At 39.8% G+C, this 12492-nt stretch overlaps 1 protein-coding gene across 1 annotated transcript in view; it reads right to left on the bottom strand.

Moving 5' to 3' along the window:
- The window catches only part of prss12 (serine protease 12), a 56911-nt gene that overhangs the window by 24713 nt on the left and 19706 nt on the right, over positions 1 to 12492 (bottom strand). The window contains exons 6-7 of the mRNA XM_017725533.2: positions 11775 to 11916; positions 8861 to 9057 (exon numbers count right to left, since the gene is read on the bottom strand). Of these exons, the coding sequence (XP_017581022.2) occupies positions 8861 to 9057; positions 11775 to 11916 (339 nt within the window). The remainder of the gene's footprint in view (positions 1 to 8860; positions 9058 to 11774; positions 11917 to 12492) is intronic.

Here is a 12492-nt window from a genome sequence, read left to right as displayed (position 1 = left end):
TATTAATTAAAATGATCAGACCTCCATTTTTATCGTTAGCTTTTATTCGACAAAAATTCCAGGTTCATTTGGGGGAGGGGCTCATTATTATTGGTTTGCTTTCACATCCATTGTGTTATTCCATACTAGGTGTGAGCTTTATCTGTTCTTATTTTCCTTGGATACAAACACTCAAGCAGAACAATTGAGTTGTGACCATTTGTGTTCGAATACTTTATACCTGAAGCATCAGCAGATGTACTTACGCACTCATAACTTTAAATGCTCCATAAGCTCGTTTTAATTGCACTACTGTTTGAATTTGCACTATTTATACCCACAGACTCTAATCTGTATGTGCCTTATGTCAATTTAGTGTTGATTTCAGGAGATTCTTATATTTATATTTTTATTTTTTTATTATTCTATTTTTCTACAATTAGTGTTTATTTTTACAATTAGTGTTTAGTGTTTTTTTAGTGTCTATTTAAATTCACACTTCCCCGTTTACCGTCTATTTATCGCTACACCATGGGGTCTGAGAGTAATGCAGTTTCAATGTTCTGTATGTCCTGTACATATTATAGTATTGACAATAAAGCTGACTTGATTTGACTTACAAAGATACTCCCACTGCTAACAATAATAATATTAATATGATGATTAATAACAGAAGGGTAGCATTACATGCAGGTTAGTCTAAACTCTGCAGGAAAGTTTTATCTCCAAGAAAAGGGTTGATGACCACTGATGTAGGATACCCAATACCCAATAACAGGGGTTCCCTATCCTGATCGAGACATTGTTGTGTTTTCACGGGCCATGAGGAGCATGTTCTTTAGTTGCTATGCTTTGCATAAAATCAACCAGTAAATAAACACTGAGGGGAAGTTTTTACCATCAACAGAGGCTGTTACCGCAGTACCCTGGTTACCGTCACCGGCATGTGTGTGTGAAGGTGTGTAACACAGTAAGGATCATAGAAAAACCACCTGGCAGTCAGGAGGGAGTGTTGGCCTCCTCTCACATATATGACCATCTCAGACTCACAGTCGACTCCATGTGGACCTATTTGATCTTTTCCTCAGTGTTTTTTTCATAAGCAGTCTAATGAGCTTCCTATTAAATAAGCCCTACTACATAATGCATAATCCACCCCAAACCCCACGCACACATATGTACCACTATACTGTTGAAATGTGCTTTTCAGATGGGCGCCTGCATTCAGCACGTCTCTTTCTGAGCAAAACCACACATTTCCATTCAGCTGATGATTTAGCTTTGAACATTATCTTGCGCGCGGTCGTAGTTTATTATTACTGAGCTCTGAGGGGATTTCATTATAGATGGGCCGTGTGCTGGGGAAGCCAGTAAAAAAAATCATTATTCATCTACAGAGAGAAGATTTGAAGGCAGTGGTGCATAATTTCAACCCCAAGGCCTCCGAGCCACCACTATACTTTTTCGCTTTCTGCAGAGTTTGTCTCAAAAAATGTCTTACATTATGCTGAAACAAAGATATTCTGTGGAAAGCGTAGATTTCTTAATCTTAATTTCTAAACTTTCAGTCCATTATAAGTTGCACATTGACTGTTTTCCATTTCTGTGTGTTTTATTATGATAGGTTATGTTTGTATGTACAGTTGTCTTTTTTTGCCATGTTTTTAAATCATTTTTTGACACTGGCAGAAAAGGAAGAAAGTCAAATGTGCAACATGTTTGACGCCTGTGAATGCTGGATATGAATGTGCTTTATGTAATTATCCAATGATTTATGTTTGTTCCTATATTTAAATATTATTTTATGTACTTTCAATTCAATTCATTACATTTGTAGCAACTGTCGTAAAATGAGAGTAGAAACTTTAGACTCGTGGGTCAACCACAGGCAAAACGTGATGATAAGAGCTAGGTCTGGGCCATAAAGGTCAAAACAAAATCACCTCTACAATGATATTAATTTCTGCTAGAACGCCTGCGAGATTACTCATATTATGTTAGCTTAGGGCTGTAGATATCTTGGCCATTCTAGATTAAACACGGACCTCTGAAACTTGTAAAAGACATTCCATTCACATAACCCGGACACAGAGCTGCTGCTGTTTTCCATTACTGACAATCACTGAAACCTGGTCAGGCTACAGCTCATATTCACAGTCCAGAAATTTCACAGGTCATAAGACCTAGAGTAACTTTTTTCCCTAAAAAATGGTCCCATCTACAAATCAAAATATGACTGGTCACTTTATACGTATGTTGCTAGGTAAACTAATGTCCAAGAATGTCTGCCCAGCTCCTGAAGACCAAACCAGTGAGAGAGCCCTCTTGGCTGTATCCACCTAAATGACACAGAGAAAAATACTATTTAAACAATTTTTTGAGGATCCTTTTGAAAAGGCCTTGAGGGTTCCACACTTGGGTTAACATATACACTGTTAAGCAACTTCAACATCCTCATACTCTCATTATCCCTTTGTCTTCAACACAGTTGTGAATGAGCCCTCACAGTAGAGCAGAGAGACAGAATTAGGTCTGCAGCAAGTAGCTCTGTAAGTGCCTGTTAAACTCAGGCTTTGGGCATGTTCATCACAGCTACTTGGCCAGTGAAAAGAAAAACATTTTGTCTTCCAACAGAGACGCGGTTACTATGGGTCTTTATTAACCTGTCAGCACTGAGGAAGGAGCTTTGTGTGTATGTGAAGAAGTGTGTGTGTGTATGTGAGGAAGTGTGTGTATTGTGTGTGTGTGTGTGTGTGTGTGTGTGTGTGTGTGTGTGTGTGTGTGTGTGTGTGTGACATGCTAAATATACAATGCAGCAAGTGAGCTGTGCATGTTAAGAGAATGCTGGAGGCAAAGAGTGTGAATTTACCCCTTTATGGGGACCAATTGTTCAAAAATGTGGCAACCTTTGGCTGGTCCCCACAAGGAGTGTTTCTTAGCAAAAATAACAGCTTATATTAGAAAGAATAAAAAAAAGTCAGATGATTTGGCTCTGGAGGGTTAAACCTAGGGGTGGTTTAAATGTAGCTGTTAGAATTTTAGTTAAGTTGAATCAAGACCGAGACTGGCCACTCCAATTTAAGACCAAAATTTCATAGTAGTCAAGTCCGAGCCAAGACCTAAACCGAATGAGATTAAGAACCACTTTAAAAAAACACTTTAGCACTTAAACATTAAAATTTGTCTTTTATAGCTAAACAATAAAGATTGATACTTCTCTGTCCCGTTTGTTCCATCTCAGGCTGTATAAAATAATTAACTGGATACTAAATAAGCAAAGTAGTGAACATTTTTGTCTCCTATTAGCCAATGAGAGTGCAGAGTACAGACATATAGATGTTGATATGTTGATATATTTTGGATATTAGGCCCAAATTTCGGTTTCGGTGCCTTACAATCATGATGTGGGCCAGAGTTGTGGCGTGCTTCTGTAACATATAGTATATACAAAAAACTATGAGATTTGTTTAGTATTAAAAATTAATTTAAAAAAGAAAAGGGCTATTTTGAATATGCTTGTTAAACCCTGGTTATCTGAAAATTGAGTAACACAAATTAAGTTGTAATATAATAAATTAATTTATTATATTACTATATTATAAATTAATTCAACATAAATTTCATGTTGAATGGACCATAAGAAATGGCCCAAAATGGTCTGGTTCCATTGACTTACATTAAAAGTAAAGTATGCTTTTTCTTTCTCCTGTAAAGTTACTCTTTTGGAGATATGAGGTTTTGATCTGACAGCAGTGATATGCAAAATCCTGCTGGTGTGGGTTCATATGTGTGTTTTATCTCGTTTAGTTATACAGAATACAAAATGCTACTTAAGTTGAAATAACATCCCCTCGTGTGGAATCGTAATTATTCTGGAAAAAAAAACTTTGTATTTATAGGATTTTAGTATTCAAAACTTTTACATGCTGTTTCTATTTTTCACAGTTAAAATGACAAATTGTTCACTAATTAAATTATTATTATGTCCTGTTTACTATAGTGCCACAGTAGTTTAATCTGCGCTATCACACTCACAACTATCCCAGCATCAACACTATCTGCTCAAAAGGTTTAGTAGCTACCGCAACTTTTAGCTAGTCATATGGAAGACAGCCCCACAAAGAGAGGAATACAAATGTGTGTGTGCGTGTGTGTGTGTGCTTGTAAAGTGAATGCAGTTGGGGAATGAAGAAAGGAGGTCTCCAGAACAGAGTGAAGCTTCAAAAGTTCCGTCTCTTTTCTCCAAAGTCAATAAAACCTGATCCAGAGGGGAGCACTGCCCTCAGTATACACACAGCAGGAGCCTTCACACACACACACACAATGCAAAACTTGGAAGAATGAGGTAACGTCACACTACACTGAATACTCCCTATTGGTTTCCCAATTCCATTTACAAAGTCAGTGGTCCTCTCTCTCTCTCTCTCTCTCTCTCTCTCTCATCACAATCTCTCACATACACACACTCCACATTTATTCTCACTCACACATTCTCTTCCTGACTTGGACACACTTCTGCTTCTCCTTATCGCTTGCTGACACTCACTCACTCACTCACTCATTGCCTCCAGTGCTCTCTTGAATCCCTCACTGCATTGTGTTGAATATGCATCTCATTAAAGACTCCTTTCAGTTTTAGAATTGAGGTTCAGGCAAATCCATCAACTCTTTATAGTGAATGGCGAGGAGGAACAAGCCCTGATAAGTCAAGTGGCAGCTGCAGCTATAGCTATGACTCACTGAGTGCTAGCAGTGATCGTATAGTTCCCCCTGAAGAGTCACTAGCTATGAGATTTTACACTAATACGTTTTCAAAACACTCCAAGTTGAGCTCCTTCCCAACATTAGACAATCTGCAAGATCAAATGCAACTATCATTATACACAGATGAACCAAACCATTATAACCAGTCACAGATGAGGCCAATAACACTGATTCTCTTGTAATAATGGCACATGTCAAAGTCTGGAGTGATGGTACTGCAGGAGAAATGGGCAGGTGTGAATACCTGAGAGACTCTGACAAGGGACAACTGGGTCACAGCATTTCAGAAATGGTAAAATCATCAGTGGCAAGTACCTACGGACAGTGGTCCGAGGAGGGACAAACCAACCAAATGAACCAGCAACAGGGTGTTGGGCACTCAAGGCTCATTGATGAGAGAGGGCAACAAAGGTTCCATCTAGTCTGAACCAACAAAAGAGCTCAATTTTTATGATGGTTATGGGAGCAACATGTCACAATACACAGTGCATCGCACCCTGCTGTGTATGGCACTGCATGTCTGCAGATCAGTGAGCGTGCTCATGCTAACCCCACTGTTCAAAGAGTCTACAACAGGCACACAAGGGTCAGAACTGGACCTTGAAGCAGTGGAAGAAGGTGGCCTGGTCCAATGAGTCCTGTTTTCGTTTGCATCACATGGCTGACCAGGTATATGTACACCATTTGCCTGGAGAAGTGATGGCACAAGAATGCACTGCGAGAAGAAGACAAACTGGTGGATGGAGTGTGATGCTCTGAATAATGATCCACTGGTAATGATCCTGGTTCTGGGCATTGATGTGGACATTAATTTGACACATGCCACCTACCTAAACATTGTGCAGGTAGGCCCCTTCATGGGAATAGTATTCCCGGATGGCAGTGGCCTCTTTCAGCAGGATAAACATCCTGCCACAAAGCACACATTGTTTGGGAATGGTTTGAGGAACAGACAGAGACAGAGATTTCAAGGTGTTGCCCCGGCATCCAAATTCCCCAGATCTCAATCCAATCGAGCATCTGTGGGATGTCCTGGAACGAGTGCATCTCCACCTCGAAACTTACAGGCCCTAAAAGATCTGCTGCTTACGTCTTTGTGCCAGATACCCCAGGGCACCATCAGAGGTCTTGTAGAGTTCATACTGCAACAGGCCAGAGCTGTTTTGGCAGCACATGGAGGTCCAACAGCATATTAGGCATTTGGTCAGAACGTTTTTGGCTCATCGCTGTATGTGTTAATGTACATATTTTGCATTTTGTATATACACAAGAGTCTACTACTATTGTGTTATAAATAAATAACATTTTTAAGCAATTGTGATTTCTTCCCTTAGAAGAAGGGATATAAGGCATAGTTGTACATAAGAAGGCAATGACCCTTTTAGACCAAGTTCCAGGACAGGGCTGCCAAAGTCTCTTCAGATATTGGAATTTTTTTATTCTGACCTCACCAAAGAGAAAATTAATAAAGAGCTTCTTGGAAAATGCTCAGGTATTATAATCCAATTATGGATTAAAGAAAAAAAAGTCATGTTGAAATTGTGTCCTCGGTTGAGTCATCTGGTGAACTGATTTTGCAATGAATTTCCTAAAGAATCATAATTAAATCATAGAATCATAGAAACTCAGTAGTAAGAGGCCTAACAGTGCATGTACAGGATCATACTGAAAAGCAATTCAGAAAGAGAGTACATGGAGCACATTACGAGCAAAGAAGAAACGCCTATAGGCACACATAGTATAGTGATGCAGGAATGGCTCCAAGTACATGTGGGTGTCTTTACCGTGAAACTGCGTGTCTGTTCATTTATATACACCAACCGGCCTCAGCATTAAATCCACCTCCTTGTATCCTCCTTTTTATCAGCTCCACTTAAATATAGGAGCACTTTGTAGTTCTATAATTACTGTTGTCCATCTTTTCTCTGCATACTTTATTAGCCCCCTTTTACTCAGTTCTTCAATGGTCAAGACCCCCACAGGACCACCACAGAGCAGGTATTATGTGGGTGGTGCATCATTCTCAGCACTGCAGTGAAACTGATGTGGTGGTGGAGTGTTAGTATGTGTTGTGGTACGAGTGGATCAGACACAGCAGTGCTGCTGGAGCTCTTAAACACTCCAGTGTCACTGCTGGACTGAGAATTAAACAAAATCAACTGTAAATACAATATCAGCTCATTAGGAATTTAATGTGTTAGGGTCCACACACTTTTTAAACAGTAGAATGTCTATATGAAATATCTTTCCTGTTTTAGTGATATTTAAGTACTTTATCTAGCAATTTAAGGAGCATTTCAGTATCCATAATTAATTTGCTTAAAAATTAAAATCCATAAAAGTAAGGAAACTTAGAAAGAATGAGTTTATTAACTTTGTTCAAATGAAACTTTAATACCATCTGACTGAATTTTATCAGTAATGCCCAGCACTCATTTAACATATAGCTGTTCTAATGTATATTATTCAGACATTAATTTAATGCTAATTTAACATTTAAATATTGTTCACTAGCAAGTCAGAATCCAGTTTAAAGAAATGACTGCCAGTGAACTGAAATTTGACCCGTGTATTGACATCAGCACCAAGTTTAACACTCCGACATGTTGGACGGATGTCATTTTACTCACTACATTAATGCTCCATAATTCCAGTGGAACATACACTTTCCTGTATTCTCATGTGCAGACATGCCCATTTCATTTATAAAGAGTGTTAGTTAGTCTCTCATCAAAAGACAAACACATGACGATTAAGGGGACGTCATTTACCATTTCACTGTCAGGAGAAGAATGTAGCGAGAGTCAGTTCACAACTTTGAGGACCTAGAGTACAACCACAGCTGCAGCACTTGATGTTTGTTACAGCACGGAGCACTGTGACTCTCTGTGAAGGAGCTGGTCAAGCAGGGCTCAGTGTGGTCTTATTAATTCATTTTCTCCAGTGTATGAATGTCAAAACATCTTCCTCAAAGTTTGGAATGCACACGTTCTGAATGTTAGCACTAAGACTCTTAGACTTGGAGGTCTTGCAGTTTTTTGCAATCTAGACTCTTTAGTGTGATGATGAGATGACGAACTGCTTGGGGGAAAGTCCATAAAATTCCTTGACTTTTCCAGCACTTATTACTTTCTATGAATTTCCCAGACCTGGAAAAAAATTCTACATTCCATAACTTTTGCAGGATTTTCACGACTGTACGAGCCCCGATTTGTCCACTCTTTACTTTTGTGCAGTCTCCTGCTGCTTTAACTCTTACAGCTATGACCTCCCAACAAAAGATGTTCCCAAAGGAGCCACTGACATTATGTTCCTCTTCAAACAGACATCAACACTCACACAAGTAACTAACTAAACACATCTTTGATGCCTCCCAGATGTCTTCCCTATGAACATCTAAAATGGCTAAAGGAAATGATTCTGAGAAGATTAGATAGAATATAATTCACTTGCAAATTGAGGGAGAAAGTCAGAGGGAAAGCAAAAATCAGGAGTTTCCAAAAGTGGAGTTCAACAAATTAGTGAAAGATACAAAGAAAATGAGTCTATTAACAACTACCTGAAAGACCTAGTAGGCCACCAAAACTGTCCCCATCAGAAAAACAGTACTTTGATCCCTGAGAGAGATGAGAAAATCAAGCTTCACTCTTGTTCAGGTCTGAAAAAATATCTAAAGTCATCCAACCACGGTGAGAAGACAACTCAATACTATGAGCCTGAACAGATGTGTAGCTGTCAAGAAGTCGTTACTGAGAAAAGGAAATACTAAACATCTAAGACATACAGTGAGATTGGACAGATGAGTTTGAAGCAGTTGGCAGTTGGGATAACTTGGATTGAAAGAAGCAAAAAAATGCAACCAACTAAGACTGAACTTTAGAAAAAGTATCCCTGCAGATTTCTTTGAAAAAAATGAAGAAAAACCTACTGAAAAGAACAAAAGTTGTAATGAAGGTAAGGAGTGGACACTGTAAAATAATATATTATAATATAGTTGTTGAGGCTTCTTTGTTATTTTCTGTAAATTTTTTTTTTGGACATAAAAATATGAATAGCTTGTACTTAAGGCTGTACATGTCAATGTGTTTTACGTATACTTATATGCATGTATGCTTACTTGTAGGGACTCCCTGCCCGGTGCGTTGAGGGCTGCAGGCTATTGCCACGTCCTCCGCGTGTGTGCAGTCGTGTCTGAGCCAGTCTGCTCTGCTGCAGTGCGTGAGCGTGGGCTCTTTCCCTGTGCAGCTCACATTGTCGAGCAGGATCGGCCCTGACGGAGCTCCAAAATGTTCTGGGCTCACACTCTGTCCAGACCTACACACACAACCATATCAACACTGTAAGAGGAAAACCCCCTGAAATTGTTCAGACTTGTAACAAATGCCTTGAGGCCCAATGGACCAACAGAAATATCCCCAAAGTTGCTTTACATAAAATAACAGCTTTTACAATAACAACAGTCATTAACAGTCTGTTCAAATTGAAAGAAGTAGCATTTCTGAGACATGCTAAGTGGTGTGAGTGCACTGCTGTGAGTTACCCCGTAAATCCTGAAATAATCACTCAAAAGCAAACTATGCCTTTCAGGAGGAGAACATGGAGCATGAAGGTTGTGCTTTTGGAACCTTTTTGTGCGCTCTGTGGTTGCTGTGCCTGTCAGAACTTAAGAATGGAGTTAAATGGGACGCATTCCTAGTTCTGCCAGCGCTCAGGGAATGTGTGCCAGGGCAGGTTTTGTCCTGACCTTGACAGGGTCACTATAATTTGGGAGCCCCTTTGGCACGTGCTGGGGCTTTTTCATTTGCACACTGTCTCCCTCTCCGAACTGAGAAGTGCGTGCACCTCATTTTGCATCTGTGTAACATTTCATTTTATGCTGGTGCTGTCTGACTCTGATGCATCAGTTGTCAGGTTGTCAATGTAGCGCAGGAGCACGTCCATGTAATAATTCAAACAGGGAAACCCCAGTTGCCACATGGTGAGTAGCCCGATAGATGTGCAAGAATTCTGTAACAGCTGGTTTCCATGCCTTATTTTGCAGTATTTGAATGCATCCTCTTAGTGCTCTGTGGAATTGTTCTATGGCCGTGTTTGCAGCTGAATAGAAAACTAATGAGCGGTGGTGCTTAATGTTGCGTTCCTCCAGAAACAATCTCAAGGCAGATGAAGAGAGCTGGGATCCGATATCTGTCGAGGAAAGTCTTCTCTGCACATGCAGACAAAACAACTTCAAAATGAGTTAAGGGCAGCCGACAACAAAGCAACATACTCAGGCCCGGTGTTAGCAAATGGCTCAGATGGCCAGCTTTGCCAAAGACTTTGGTAGTCAACAAAGTAGCCAACGCTTGGTGATGTGTACATAATGTGAAGCGATAGTCCTAGAGGTAAATGCACCACTTTTCTACTGCACAAACACCTTTTCAATGGCTGAGTACTCGCACTTTGCAGCTGAGAGGATGCAAAAAGTGAAGACCACTGTCCTTTCACTGTCAACAGCATGTTAACACTGCTCCAAGAGGCATCAGTAGATGTTACTGTGGGCAAGGCAGGATAAAGACAGTTAGTGCAGGACTGTCAGCAAGATGTTTCTTTGCATCTGAAGACACTGGAGCATTTGTGATGTGTACTTCGTCTTCCATATGTCTTCTGCAGACACACTGTGTCACAGGAACAAAAGGCTACTCTGATAAAATTGGCATCTGTCATCGTTCAGTACTAATCCTGCCTCTAACATAGCTTCCAGTCATGCTCAGCTGGAGTAGAATCATATATGCTGTTGTTGTCTAGGTCATTCAACACACCTGATAAGCCTTTTAATATGATTATCAGCATTTTCTAAAGTGCAGAGGGGCTGACGCTCAGCCACATGGCAATATCTAAACAGTCCATCACGTGTGATAAACATTGCCAGGTCTTGACTGTCTACATGTAGAGGCACCTGACCTGGCCAGGTCGATAGTAGAAAAGATGAGTTGTGCCTCCAAGTGCTGAAAGAAGCTTGAAAAAGTGGAAAGCAGTAAAAGGCAGTGGAAATCACAGCCTTTTTCAGTTCTCGTGGATCCATGCACATTCACACTTACTTGAATGCACCTATTTTCTCAATGACTCCACTAGCCAGTAGGTTTGGTAGTTGGTTTGAAACGGTAGCTGTTGTTGACAGCTTTTGAGACAGGTTTTGAAACTTGATGTATATAAGTTGTTTTTGATACCTTCAGTGGGTGGTGAAATGACAGATACAGCAGGAGGAGGAGCTCTATGGTTTTACTCCAGTGTTTCAAGGTGCAGGTCTTCACACATACCACGTGAACTTGGTCTGCACGGATTTAACATGCTCCATAGCATTCTCAGTCTATGTGGCTTAATTCAGACTTAGATCTAGTTTGATTAAAAGTCATTTACAGATCTTCTGACTCCATGGTCAGCAGGGTGCTATGCACTGTGTGTTGTGACACATTCCTCCCATAACCATACTTAAAAATGTCTGTGCTTTTGCCCCTTCTGTTGCTCAGCTTTCATTGCCTTCACACATTGATGAGCCTGGCATCACTTTGTGGTTTGCTCCACCTCAGACCTGACCAGAACACAAGCCTGGCTGTTTCAGAGATGCTCTGTCCCAATCCTCTGGCCATAATGATTTGGTACTTGTTGAAATTGCTCAGGTCTTCACGCCTGCCCATTTCTCCCACAACCAATACGGTGACTGTGAGAGCCGACAGTTTCGTTTACCATCTAACATATCTCAGACCTTGACATGCACATTGTTTTTCACTTCATCTGTCATCGGCTGTTATGTTTCAGCTTATCAGTGTAAAGTATGTTTTCAGAACAGGCATAAGGAAACTTTCTGTAATCAGATGAACATTAACCCTCTTAAGTAGGGGTATCTTTGGTTTCTTCTGAAATTTGAACTTACCTGCTGTTACTTTTTAATTAAGTAATAAAAAGTCTTTACTGTGTATAAACTACGAATTAAAACATTGAGTTAACATGATTATAGAAGTGGATTTCATTGTTGTGTGTGTGTGTGTTACCTGTAGCCCATTTGTCTACAAACAACCTGTGTGTTGGTGGCTGTCCAGCCATCATCACACACAGTGCCCCACTGGCCTCTGTAGTGAATCTCCAGCCGGCCCTCAAAACCACCAACTCCACCCACCAACCGTACTGATCCATCTGAGACGGAAAGAGAGAGGGTGCGATTACAGAGTAAGAGAGTATCTAGCAATAGTATCTAGCTAATATTCCTGTATATAACGGTTAAGGTTAGTTCCCCTCCCCAACCACACTAGTCAATTAGCTAACACACACCAAAACAGTGATTTTTGTGTCATTTCAAACTTTCTTTAATTTTAAAAATAATGGCAGACCCATGCAAATGTTTGGGCCCCTTGATCAAATGATGTTTTATTTATTGTCTAAGTGAAAATAAGTTTATATATACTCTGAACATACTTCTGCACATTTTAATCCACAATGACTGTTTATTTACTGAATTTCATATACTGATCAATCTATGGGTTCAAATAGTTCAAAACACATTTTAGACTTTTAATTAACTTCTACTTTAGACTAAATCCTTTTGTTTTAAATGACCCTCTACATTAATCATATTATTTCATTCAAATAAATGAGTGAACATTCCATTTTGTCAATACGAAAACAATTATAATGCCAACAAAGGTTTCAGCAGGGACCGTTTCAGTCGTATCAATTTTAGCTCAAAAACACTAGCCATTATATGACTGTCAA

Source organism: Pygocentrus nattereri, chromosome 22 (assembly GCF_015220715.1).
Source record: "Pygocentrus nattereri isolate fPygNat1 chromosome 22, fPygNat1.pri, whole genome shotgun sequence".
NCBI lineage: Eukaryota > Metazoa > Chordata > Actinopteri > Characiformes > Serrasalmidae > Pygocentrus > Pygocentrus nattereri.
Note: the sequence above shows the minus strand (reverse complement) of the source record. Positions and strands in the feature narration are given on the sequence as shown.